This window comes from Sciurus carolinensis, chromosome 2, assembly GCF_902686445.1.
Source record: "Sciurus carolinensis chromosome 2, mSciCar1.2, whole genome shotgun sequence".
Lineage (NCBI taxonomy): Eukaryota > Metazoa > Chordata > Mammalia > Rodentia > Sciuridae > Sciurus > Sciurus carolinensis.
Genome location: NC_062214.1, coordinates 19,974,491 through 19,987,974, shown reverse-complemented (window position 1 = coordinate 19,987,974; position 13,484 = coordinate 19,974,491). Strand labels below are relative to the sequence as shown.

General features: G+C 47.7%; 2 protein-coding genes across 2 annotated transcripts; both read left to right on the top strand.

The window, feature by feature from the left end:
- The first annotated feature begins 339 nt into the window (after window positions 1-339).
- On the top strand, window positions 340-9,657 carry LOC124976259 (lipopolysaccharide-binding protein-like). Its single transcript, XM_047539220.1, has 5 exons — window positions 340-395; window positions 1,942-2,002; window positions 2,829-2,999; window positions 8,426-8,493; window positions 9,492-9,657. Exons 1-5 carry the CDS (start codon window positions 358-360, stop codon window positions 9,655-9,657), a joined length of 504 nt encoding a protein of 167 aa, XP_047395176.1. The 5' UTR covers window positions 340-357.
- A 700-nt stretch (window positions 9,658-10,357) lies between these two features.
- Window positions 10,358-13,092, top strand: LOC124977845 (lipopolysaccharide-binding protein-like). The gene is made up of 3 exons (XM_047541722.1): window positions 10,358-10,415; window positions 11,241-11,407; window positions 12,388-13,092. Exons 1-3 carry the CDS (start codon window positions 10,361-10,363, stop codon window positions 12,418-12,420), a joined length of 255 nt encoding a protein of 84 aa, XP_047397678.1. The 5' UTR covers window positions 10,358-10,360; the 3' UTR covers window positions 12,421-13,092.
- Window positions 13,093-13,484: the final 392 nt, after the last annotated feature.

The window sequence follows — 13,484 nt, the reverse complement described above, 5'->3', positions numbered from 1 at the left end:
GGATCGTGTGTGATACTCTCCGTAAAGAGCTTGATGTCTGTGCTCATTAGCATAACTGTTAACTGTACTTTAAAAAAAATAAACTATGGCATGCTCTTATGGTTCAGATGTGTCCCCTAAGAGCTCACGTGTGAGACAATTCCAGTTCAGAGGAGAAACGATGGGGTTGGGGGAGTCTTGACCCCGTCAGTGAATTAATCCCCTGATGGGATGAACCGGTAAGGGAAGTGGTGGGCGTGGCTGCAGGAGGTGGGGCTGGGCGTGGCCGTGGGGCACATATCTAGCCCGTGGACTCTCTCTGCTTCCTGATACCATGCGAGCTGCTCCCTCTGCCACACTCTTCTCGAGCCCTGAGGAATGGAGCTGGCTGTCTGTGGATGGGGACCTCTGAAACCGTAAGCCTCCAAATAAACTTTCCCTCTTCTACAGTTGTTTTGGTTGGGTCCGTTAGTCACAGGAGCAAAAACAGCTGACTAAAACGCACGCCACACCCAGTCCTCCCAGAAGCAGGTGACAAGAAGCAGACTCATCACAGCGCACAGGAAGGAGAAAGGAGAGGGAGAGGAACGCATGGGAGACCCTCAGCCTTCAACGTGCTCCCATCCCTGTGAAGGGAGCAAGACTGGCAGAGGAGCCTGAGGCTGCGGTCTCGGCCAAGCTGATGGAGAGCCCCAGGGCACAGACTGCTCTGAGAGGGGTCCTTTATCAAACAAAGCTGAGGAGTCTGGCTTCAGGCTAAGGCCCATTTACCATCTTTCAGGCCCAGACACAAGTAATTGCCAAGGCTGTACCTGACGGGTCTTCCCAGGCCAGACCTGGTGTGTGGCCGGTGCACCGCAGTCTCTGGAGGGTCTGGTAGTCAAGGGCTCAGCTGGACACAACCCTGTGTGTGCAGATCTGCATTGCCAGCCTGGGCACCTCCTTCCCGGCCAATGCCCAGATCCCTACTGGAGCCCGGAGACAGTTTCCTCAACTCTGGATGGGTACTTAGTACTGAGTAGTCTTCTGCGCCTGCCCTTCCCCTCATCCTTCACTCACCTCTGCCCTCTGGGTTCATACAACAAAGGACCCTTTTGTTTGGGGCTCTCTTGGCAATGACATGATCCCCCCATCTGCCTGACACATCTATCCTTGCGGCCCAGAGCCATTCCTGGGGACAGCAGAACAGAGGGGAGCCAGCACCCTTTCTGTTTCGCCTCCTGCTTGCACTATGGTAACCAGGAAGGGTTAGGAGATGCTGCGGTCTGGTCGTTGTCCTGGGTGGCTAGCTGGACACCTGGCTCTCCAGCACCAGCACTGAGCTCTCCACCGACTCCGCCTAGGAAGTGCGTGACCTCAGCATGGTCAGCATGGGGTCTGCCCAGGAAGGAGGCAGGGCTGAAGGGCAGTGATCCTCCCTGCAGCTCGTCCACCCGAAGGGAGGTCTGAGCAGCCACCTCCGTGGCCACCCTGTGGTAGTGCCACAGAAGCAGCCGAGTGAGTGCGGCACTCCGGAAGAAGGGAGATGAAGGAGGGCGGGCTGTGGCCAGGGGTGGACAGGGTTTGCTGAGCCTGAAGATCAGCAAGTGCAGGAGTGGGGCAAGAACAGGCTCCACGAGAGAAGCCGGAGGGGATTCGGGAGCCATGGTGAGAGTGCGTGAAAGGCCAGATGGGGTGACGGGCTGGGCTGGCCCTGGGGCACCATCCTGAGACAACCGATAACAACAGACACTGAGAGGGTAACAACAGACACTGAGAGGGTTCCGATGCCGGGCCCTGCTCTCAGCACGTCACCCACACGTGGTCTCATTTGCCCCGCGTGCAGCCTGTAAGACAAGCACGGCTGTGCTCCCTCCACAGAGGAAGAGCCCAACAAGGCCTGCGGCCCATGACTCGGCCACACGATGGCTCTCTGAGCTCAGGGTCCTCTCCTCTAACCACTCTGCTGTCCTGCTTCTCCAGCAACTTCCTGCTTGTCCTGCTGCAGCTGCCCCTGGGCTCCTTCAGGGTGCTGGCTCCTCAGGTAAGACTCTGCCCACTGCTCACAGAGGACGAGCCACGTCCCCCACCGAGGCCAGATCTAGAGATTATACTGGGACATCAGGACAAGCCATGTACCCCACTGAGGCCAGATCTAGAGGTTATACTGGGACATCGATGGGTTGTGTAGACAGTTTACCCATCAGAAAAGAAGGTAAAAAAGTTCCTAATTTGTAAAATAGGTTCCTGTCATCCCCTGACTCCTTGTGGCACAAGGACACAGATCTGGATTTGAATCCTGGGTCTGCTGTTTCCTAGCTTTGGACTCGACCTTGCTGGGCTCGGTTTTCTCATTTGACAAACGGGGATGACAATGGCATCTTCCCCCACCTGAGCTTCTCGGATGGGAGATAAAAGCAGCCGACCAGCGCACACAGAGGCCCCTCCAGGCACAGACACGGGCCGTGGGCAGGCTGACGACAGGGGCTAAGCTGACAATCATCGGCATTTGTCTGGTGTTCCCTCAGAGGCCTAGTTGAAAAGTGGTGGAGGCAGAGCAGAGCATTCGGGCTCCAGCCCCAAACTCACCGTCAGACAAGGCAAGCTGGCGTAGGAAGGCATGGTGGTGGCCACCCATGGTCACTTATACACGCCCACACGCCTCGTCAAGGTGCCCCTGCCAACCCTGATAGCCATCTCTGGGACAGGGCTTCAGGAAAATGCAATTCCCCCATCCTGGGATATTTCCCCTGCTGGCTTAGGGCCCTTAGAGATTCGCCCCTGGGGACCTGACCGTCTGGCCTTCCCCATGGCATCTCAGGGCCCCCGAGGTCTCTGCCATGCTCTGAACATCTGCTCCCCCTCTTCAGCTGGCCAGGTTGTACCCCAAAATGGAGGTAGAACTGGAGGCATCGCCTGAATCAGAGCCACGCCTGCATTTCACCCCTGGAAACGTGGCCGTCGCACCCGTGGTGGACGTCCAAGCCTTCGCCCTCCTGCCCAGCTCCTCGGACCGCAAGCCACTCTTCCAGCTCAGGGCGGTGAGTCTGACCCTGACCAGGCAGCAAAGGGTCTTGCTTGCCATGGTGGAAGCCCCTCCCTCAATGAGAGGTGGCCACGCAGCTGATACGCACAGAAGGCCCTTCCTCTCTACAGCAGCTTCGGTGGCCCTGCCTGCCTAACTGACCAGGCTTCCTGGGGACAGGGTTTTCAACTGCTGTGCGGTCAGAGTGGCAAGAAACCTCAAGGCATTTGCTCCAGCCGAGCTCAACATTTTAACTTTCTCACAGTTGTTTACTATCTGTCTACATATATACATATTTTGGGGGTCCAGGGGTCCTACTAATGAACCACATCCCAGCCCTTTTGATTTTATATTTTGAGACAGAGTCTTGCTAAGTTGCCCAGGCTGGCCTCCAACTTGAGATCTTCCTGCCTCAGCCTTCTAAGTCACTAGGATTACAGGCAAGCACCACTGCACCCAGATGTTTACTGTAACTTTTTTACATTTAAAACATCCCTCCCATCACTTAACTTGTTAAAATAAAAATCATCAAATTACCTTTTTTTTTCTTGGTACTGAGGATTGAATCCAGGGGTGCTTAACCACTGAGCAACATCCCTAGTCCTTTTTATTTTTTATCTCGAGACAGGGTCTAGCTAAGTTGCTTGAGGATCTTGCTAAATTGCTGAGGCTTACCTCAAACTTGCGATCTTACTGCCTCAGCCTCTCACATCTCTACAATTATAGGCATGTGCCAACGCTCCCAACACATCAAATTGCCTGTTTAAAGAAGGTATAGTATTTGGCATCACTGTCTAAACTGATTTACAATTTCAACAAAATTCCAGTTCAATTTTTTGTCAACTGACAAGCTGATCCTAAGATTCACATGGAGATTCAAGTTACCCAGAATTGCTGACACCGTCTTGAAAAAGAAAAATAGAGCTGAAGACTCACACTTTGCTATTTCAAAACCGACCATAGGGCTATGATAATCGAGGCTAAATATGTAAATCAATAGAACAGATTATGAGTCTAGAAATAAACCCTCATCTTTTTTTTTTTTTTTTTTTTTTTTGGGTGCTGGGGATCGAACCCAGGGCCTTGTGCTTACAAGGCAAGCACTCTACCGACTGAGCTATCTCCCCAGCCCCAACCCTCATCTTTATGGTCAGTTGATTTTCAACAAGGAGACCAACACAATTCAATGTGGAAAAATAGTTTTTTCCTCAATAAATAAGGCTGGATATGCATATGCAAAAGAATGAAATTATACCCCTTTCTTACACTACACAACAAAATTAGCTCCAAGTGGGCACAGACCTAAATATCAGACCTAAAACATTAAACTCTTAGAAAAAAAACATGGCAGTAAATCTATATGGGTTAGGCAAAAATTTTCAAAAATAAACACTAAAAACATAAACAACAAAATTAAAAACAGATAAATTGAACTTCATCAAAATTAAGAACTTTCGTGCTTCAAGGGACACCAAGAAAGTGAAAAGGCAACCCATGGAATGAAAGTATTTGTAGAATATCAACCTGATAAGGAATTTGTATCCAGAATGTATAAAGAGCTCTCATAATTCAATAACAAAAGAGAACTTTAAAAGGGACACTTTCAATTCTAAGAAGATAAAATAGATGTCCATTTCCCTATATCTCCTGCTAAGTTCAACCAAAAACCCTAGACATTATATATAAAACAAATGTAAGAAGACTCATAAAGGTGAGAGAAAGCAGATGAGCTAGATATCTAGGGAATGAAGAACACCCTAGGAATGAGTTCCCTGCTTCCTATATACCAAACTGGAGCTGAAAAAGTAAACAGCCCAGAACAGCACAGACCAAAAAGGGGGAAAAAATAAACAAACAACAACAACAAAAACCTTCTCTCTCTAGTCAAACACTAGAGAAAAATAATGATGCCCACCCATAAGCCAGCAAAGGCCAACTAGGAAGCCAGATTTCTAGTTTTCTTTTTCTTCTTCTTCTTCTTTTTTTTTTTTTACATTTAATATTTTTAAAAGTTCCTCTTTTTTTTAGAATTCTAGTATTCTTAAGCACAAGAAGGCTGTAATTGTGCCTAGCAAAGGAAATGTGTGTGTTACATACACTTTACACAGGCATGAGTTATAGTGCCATTGGCTACGAGTTCAGTGTTAAGGAATCAATAATATTTATTAAGTAAGGTATCTCTAAACACTCATAAAACAAAGTTATATATTGATCTGTTGACAAAATGTGTCAAGAGGCATAAAGGAACTTAACCTTGAATTTCCCCAAAGGGCAATGATTTTAGTATCACTAATCCCATGTACACAGCAAATATATAGAACTTAACTACCCCAAATAACAAGACTTGACTGTAGCTGGAGGCTTCAACACCTGCTCTCAGTGACTGATAAAACAACTAGATAGAAAATCAGCTCAGATATAGAACTTAACACAACCAACAGACTTTTCTCATAGGTTTTTTAAAAACACTCACGTGGGAACGGTGGTGCGTGCCTATAATCACAGCAGCTCAGGAGAATCACAAGTTGAAAGACAGCCTCAACAACTTAGTGACGCCCTAAGCAACCTAGTGAAACCCTGTCTCAAAATAAAAAGTGAAAAGGGGTGGGGATGTGGCTCAGTGGTTAATCCCCCCTGGGTTCAATCTCTGGAACCAAACAAAGATAAAAAGAACCCTCATAACATGACCCATAACAGTGATACACACTCTTTTCAAATGTCTATATCCTAAGATAGGCCATATCCTAGGTCATAAAACAAGCCTTGATAAATTAAGAAGATTTGAAATCATAGAGTGTCTTCTCCAACCACAATAAACCAGAAATCAATAACAGAAAGATAACAAGAAAATCCCCAAACACTTGCAAACTATATAATATACTTCTAAGTAATCCATGGATCAAAAAAAATTAAAATATAGGAAATGGAATAAAAATACAGCATATCAAAATTGACAAGACACAGCTAAAGCAGTGCTGAGAGGGAAATTAATGGAAAAAAGTTTTCAAACCAATAATCTAAGCTACCAGCTGAAGAACTTACAAAACCCAATGTCCATTAACTGAATGTACAAAGTATGATATATCGATACAATGGGATTTTGTTCATCAATAAAAAGAATAAAGATCAGGAGGCTAAGGCAGGAGGATCACAAGTTCAAAGCCAGCCTCGATAACCTAGTGAGGCCCTAAGTAATTGAGTGAGACCCTGTCTCAATATTAAAAATAAAAAGGGGGCCTGGGGCTGTGGCTCAGTGGTAGAGCACTTGCATAGCATTTGTGAGGTCCTGGGTTCAAACCTCAGCACCACATAAAAATACAAAGGAATTGTGTCTATCTACAACTAAATACATACACACATACACACACACACACACACACACACACATATATATTTTTAAAAAATAATAAGAAGAAACAAATAAAAAGGGCTAGGGGGCTGGGGAGATAGCTCAGTTGGTAGAGTGCTTGCCTTGCGTGCACAAGGACCTGGGTTCGATCCCCAGTACCGGAAAAAAAAAAAAAAAAGGGCTAGGGATGTGGATCAGTGGTTAAGCACTCCAGGGTTCAATCCCTGGTACCAAAAAAAAAGAATGACGATATGCACCATATACTGATACACATTTCGATACAGATGAATTTTCAAAGTATTATGGTAAATGAAAGGAGGAAGTAACAAAAGGCCACATACTGTGTGATTCCATTTATATGAAATGTCCCTAACAGGCAAGTCTATACAAACAGGAAGTAGTTGCTTGATAACCTGAGGCTGGGGGGTTGGCAACATAAGCTCTTGAGTGCTGATGGTTTCCTTTTGGGAATTAAAATGTTCTACATTGATTGTGGCTGTAATTGAGTTGTACACTTTAAGTGGGTGAAATGTATGTCAAGTGAATTATATCTCAATCAAGCTATTTTTTAAAAATAAAATATTAGCTGAGCACAGTGGTGCACACCTGTAATCCCAGCAGTTCGGAAGGCTGAGGTAGGAGGATCACAAGTTCAAAGCCAGCCTCAGCAGTTAAGTGAGGCCCTAAACAACTTAGTGAGACTCTGTCTCAAAATAAAAAATAAAAAGGTCTAGGGATGTGGCTCGGTGGTTAAGTGCACATGGGTTCAATTCCCAGAACCAACAACAAAAAAGTATAAAAGTAAAACAATTAAAGAATACCAAACATGCTAACTGCCATAATAAAAATAAATTCTAGTAGAAAAATTAGTCTCATTCACATGAAGTCAGTCAGATGTTTCTGGGTGGCAGGTGGCCTTCCACATGGCCATTTAGGGACCCAGCTTCCTTCTGCCTTGTGATTCCTCCCTCCTCTAAGGCTTTACAGAGTCCCCTTCATACAGTTTGGTAGATGGGAAAAGTGAGTAGAAGATTGTACAGGTCTTTTAATGGACCAGGTCTTTAAGTAGCTCACATCATTTACGCCCACCATCCACTGGCTAAAATTTAGTCACATGGTCGCACCCAACTGTACAGGAGGCTGGGAAATGTAGTCCAACTGTGTGCCCAGAAGATAAAGGAAATGGGTCTTGGTAAACCCAGTCTCTGCCACGTTTCTCATTTTTAATACTTCTTGGCCACCATTCAAGCCTATGCTGACCTTGTCCACACCTGAGCAGAAGCCAGCCTTCTGTCCTTTGGCTGAGACACACTCGAGTTCCCTTTTTCCTGTCACAGTCTCTGGGACATCAGTCAGGTTTCAAATGGAGCTGTCCAATGATGCCACCCAAACACTCAACCAGATATTACAGGTAGGAGCTCCCTTCCTGATGAGAAGTGGCCCAAGTGGACAGCTGATCATCACAGCTGGCATGGGGCTTTGAGGGACTGACAGAGTCTATCACCTGGCCCAATGCCATCCCTCAGCAGGCCAATCCTCAGTCTCAAAGATGGGTGTCAGTAAGTGATGCCTAAAATTCTCCAGGGCTCAGGGGCTCCATGAAGTCCGTTGGTAGTCCACTCCAAAGCACTCGGTCACATTTACAGACTACAGTATCCCTGCTGATTTGCGCTGTTTTAAGTGTGGGCTTATTCCCCTTCTCAATGTATCCATTAAAATGGAGACCCTTGCCAGGTACTGTGGCACACACCTATAATCTCAGGAACTCAGAAGGCTGAAGCAAGGGGACCACATGTTTGAGGTCAGCCTGGGCAACTTAGCAAGATCTGTCTTCAACTAAAATGAAAAGGTTCTGGGGATGTAGGTAGGTAGCAGAGCACCCTTGGGTTCAGTCCCCAGTACCACCACCAAGTAAATAAAAGTAAAAGGGAGAATGAAGCCTCAGTTCACCTTGCTTAGTGCCAGCTGTGGGGCCACCAGTCAGCCATCCATAATTCTGCATGGCTGCTTTTGCCCATTTGTCCCACATGGCCATATGGCCTGGGGTTTCTTGGACCAGGAACCAACAAGATGCCTACGTTTTACTTTTCTAGAAAACCAACCTCTCCATCACCATCAGTGTGGACTCCAATAGGATCGTCGGCTCAGTGACCACAGGAAGGTAAGACACCAGGGGTGGGGAGAGGAATGAGGGTGGGGCAGGGTCATGCCCACAGTGGCCAGAGCATCCAGCCTGGTTCACTAAGGACTCAAGATGACCCCTGGAAACATCTCCACCAGATCTGGGACAGCCTCCAAACTGGGTACCCTCTGGAAATGGCACAGCGGTAATGACTCGGGCAGAAAGCTGGAGGTGGGAAGAACTGCCAGGTGGCAGCACTTATCTTCAGGTCCCCTGTCACTCTAGGCCCCTCACTTCTGCCCCCCAGGCTTCAGAGGAGCTGGGGCTTCTGCAAAGGAATAGTCCAGGTCAAGGTGGAGGGTAGGATTTGAGTCTGTGTCCACAAGGACTTTACCTCTAATTGAGAAAGTGTCAGCCATCACCAAGTGGAGATTTTGAATGGACGGAAGTGCCCCAACCCACTGCCTACTGCTCCCTTGCCAAGATTCCCATCAATACGCAACTGTGTGTTTAGCTGACCATCAATCCAGAAAGAGTCCAGGTGGGGCTGGCACCTGTCCTCTATCCCTCGTGTCCTCTGTGCCAAGCCCCACATCTTTTTGTTTGTTTGCTTGGTGGAGGTACTGGGGATCGAACCCAAGGGTGTTTTACCTCTGAGCCACATCCCCAGCCCTTTTCATCTTTTTAATTTTCACGACAGGGCTTTACTGCGTCACTCAGGGCCTCACTAAGTTGCTGAGGCTGACTGGAACTCGCCCACCTCCTGCCTCAGCCTCCATGTTGCTGGGATGATAGGCGTGTACCACGCCCAGCTTCCACTTATTTCTTCATGAAAACGCTCAGCAAATATTCTTTTTAACAATGGTACTTCCTCCCATATCACAACGCATGCTTTAAACCCACAAGCAACACGCTGCAGCAGAACCATCTGCAACCAGGCAAAAGGCCTTTGCCCCCAGCACACTAGAGATTTCCCTAGGGTGACAAGAACATGGAAGTCATGGCCTAGTGACCCACACTTCTCTTTCTCCACACAGTAAACTAAAACTCGAACTGAAACACTCCAACGTCAGTCCTGTCAACGTGAGTTATTTTCTGTCAATGTCTCTCAAACGTCTTTGCCAAGAGAGGTTTCACTGGGCTCCAGGAGATGCAGCAAGGTCCCAGACAGAGATGCCAGGAGGAATGAGAGCCCCTATCTGAAAGTGTACCCTGCATAAAGGGCTCCATCTGAGGGCTGAAGAGGCAGCAGGCTGTGGACATTAAGGGCGAGTTTTGGAGTGAGATACTGCTCTGCCACCTGCTGGCTGTGGGCTTTACCTTTCTGAGTCTGTTTCTTTTACTGAAAAATGAGAATAACAACAGCACCTACTACAAAAGGGACCTGTAATATGAAATGTGGCAGTGAGTTAAAAAGACACTTGACACAATGTCTCGGGCACAGTAAGCTGTCAACTATGTTCACAATTGGAATAAGAGTGGCCCAGGGTCACAATGTCTTATTCAAATTCCTGGAGGACGGATGGGTTTAGGAATTGAGAATACTTGAGACCTAATGCAGTGCATGCACCCCTGTCTTCCCCAGCAAGACCAGGAGAAGCTCTATAATCAAACACAGTGAAATTTCTGCAAGAAAAGAACATGCTCACATAAAGCAACATAAACACTAAGTAGCCTGAGGACCGTTCCTGCCATGTTGCGCCATTCACTGGGCCTGCATGCTCTTTCAGGAAGTGAATAGACGGGTTTGCTTTGTGAGCAGGGGGCTGTTTGTCTTTAAGGGCGGTGGTCAGCCTCTGTGCCTATAAATGGGATATGTCCATTTTGCCAGAGGTGGGGCAGACGTTCCTCCCTTGAGTCCTCTTTCATGTGTGCTCTGGCCCCTCCTGTGCTCCAGGTGGAGTTAATGGAAACCATCTTCAACTACTACACAGTCAACATCATATACCCCTCTCTCAATGGTAAGAGCCGCTACCGACTGCTTCAGGGTGCAAAGCCTGCATTCTGTCCATCCCACAGGAATCAGTTCATTCACCAAGTCAAGCCTCTCTTCTGAGCCATCTGGGGTGCTGGCAATTCGTGACCCTGCCTCCTAATTCCCACCTTGTTGAGAAGGCAGACACATAACAAGCGCTCCATAGAAGGAAGGACAGGGAGCCAGAGGAGCTGGGAGGAGGCACTTGGTGTGGACTCAGAGGTCAGGCAGGGCTCCCTAGACATGAGGCCTAAGCTGAGTCTCAAAAGTTAAGGAGTTAGCCAGGTGCAGTGGCACACGCTTGTAATCCCAGCAACTCAGGAAGACTAAAAGTTTAAAGCCAGCCTCAGCCACTTAGCAAGACGCTGTCTTGAAATAAAAAATTAGGTCTGGGAATGTAGCTCTGTGGTAAAGCATCTCAGGGTTCAACTCCCAGTTGCAAACAATAACAACAACAACAACAAAAAAACGAGATTAGGCCTATGGAGTAACATTACAATTGGCTTTGAGCAGAACATCTGGAGTTAGCACCCCTGGGTTCCAAGCCAGGTGACCTTGCTGGAGGTAGTACTTGGGCAGCAGTGGCCTCAGAATTCCACCTTTCCCTCTCCAGCTGGCCTCACTGCCTACACCTATGACCAAGAGGGAAGAGCAGAAAACATGGTCTGAGGAGAGGCAGTGTGATCCTCAGGGACAAGTCCCTAGACACAAACACTGCACAGCCAGGCCTGCCCACTTCAGTGGGGATGAGGTTGGGCTCTCAAATGGGTTGACAGAAGCCCAAGAGGCTGTCCACATTGGTCCCTTCCAGAAGAGGCTGCATTTCCCCACCCTAAGCCAACTCTGAATCCAATAGCCAGTCACTCCACGCGGTCTAGCTCCTCTGCCGTCTATCTTCCAGCAAAGCTCCAGGAGGGATTTCCACTCCTCCTTCCAAGGAACACCTCCCTCAACAGTGTGGAGCTCCAGATTCAGGAGGTGAGAAGTGGGGTCTGGGTGGAGGCTCTGAGCGCTGCTGGGAAGCTGCTTCAGGGGCTGTGGGCAGCAGGAGGGACACCTCACTCCCACACACAACTTGGACCTGATTTTGAAGGGAGAAAAAAAATCTATTTCAAATTTTGGAGTACAAATGGCATCTGTAACCGAACTTTTGACTTCATGTACCAAAACTCCCTTCCCAATAATCTGACAGAAACGCATTCACTGAGCACCTACAACTGCAGGGCGCTCTAGTCACACACAGCAAGAACGAGAGCGAAGGATCAGATGAGATGCCACCTCTGGGTTGATGCACCTACACAGGCCTAGAATCTCACTGGTGGTGTGTGGGTCTCCGTGGGTCACTGATCAGTGGTCCCATCCACAGCAGCGGGGGATGGTATGGAGAAAAATGCAGCATGCCTTCTAAGTGGAAGAAGCTTAGCAGGGGCAGAGGCACTAGTTTGCCAATGTCTTCGCAGTTCAAAATGTTTTCATTTACTTTGGGGTGGCCAGGGTTCTGGAGACTTCACTCAGAGGCATTTTATTTACCACTGAGCTATATTCCCAGGCCAACTTTTTTTTTTTTGACTCTGAGACAGCGTCTCACTAAATTGCTGAGGCTGGCCTCAACTTTCCTCCTGTCTTAGCCTTCTGAGCTTCTGGGATTACAGCACGCACCACCAGGCCCAGACACAACATATTCTTAATCCAAGGAAATCCTGAACAGCATTTTTCCGGAATTGAGTAACAAAGACTTGTTTTCCTGGGGGAACGAAAGCAACATTTATGGGTGTCTTACAGAAATCAGTAATGGGAGATGCAGGTAAATTCCTGGGGCAGGCAGCTGTCACGAAGGTCTCCAACGCTTCTGGCTGGTGTTAAGAACTGGCCTATCCGACTCAAAGCTTCTCTTCTAGAAGTGCATGTGTGGCTCAGCAAATGACCTTTCCTGACTGTCCTTTTCGCTTTCTCTCTAGGACTTCTTACTCTTAGGGGCCAACGTCAATTAGGCTGAAAATGGAGGAGGAACTGAGGCTGGAGGAGTGGACCATTTCACAGCTGAACCTGCCCTTGATCTAGTGGAGACTCAAAGGCTGCAGCTATTCTCTCCCATGAGCTCCTGCTGCTCCATGGACACTAGTCACCAGGGAACCTATGACATCTAAAGACACACCTAACCTGGGAACACCGTCCCAATCTTTCTCCTCCTTTTCCTCCTTCCCATCCCCAGGTGTTTCCTTTGCATCCCCTGCCTTACCCTGGGGAGCTCAACCTGACTCCATATAGGTCTACAGGAGAATAAACTTCCATTAAAGGAAGCAGCACCAGCAGTGACCAGGCACCAAGCAGCCCCAGGCAGCCCACTCAACATTAAATACAGAACCATTCAGATGCACAAGTCATTAGATGTCAGAGTTAAGAAATCAAGAAGTCAGGTGGACAAGAGTTCAAAGACTCATTTTCTACTCATGGGGTGAAATGGGTCTACCGCTAAACACCCAGCCTCTAGACAGTGCACATATTTGTTTAATGAACCTTGATTTTAATTTTCTGATCATTTTCCTGCATTGGCCTGTCTCTGCACTTAATGTTGGGGAGGGGTGGAGGATCAAAGAGTGAACAAAACAACACATGGTTTCTGCCTTCATTAAGCTTACAGCCGAAAACAGGAGCCCAGCAAACTTTTCTACAAAGAGTCAGATGATAGTAAATATTTTAGGCCTACATCATCTCAGTTCCAACTTACCTCCACCATTGCAGAAAAGAGTCAGACAGGAAGTGAGTGTGGCTGTTACAACGAAACTTCACTTATAAGAACAAGCAGTGGGCTTGGCATGGTGGCACACGCCTGTAACCCCAGTGGCTGGGGAGGCTGCAGCAGGATGAATTCAAAGCCTGCTTTAGCACTTAGCAAGGACCTGAACAACTCAGCGAGACCCTGAAGCAGTGGGCCAGGCTTGACCTGCTTGGTCAATCCCTATTTGTCTGAAGGAACAAACCACCAAGGAAGTTGACACTGAATGCAAGTCTGATTCGTTATTGGGAAACTAACAAACATTGCTTCCACCTCACC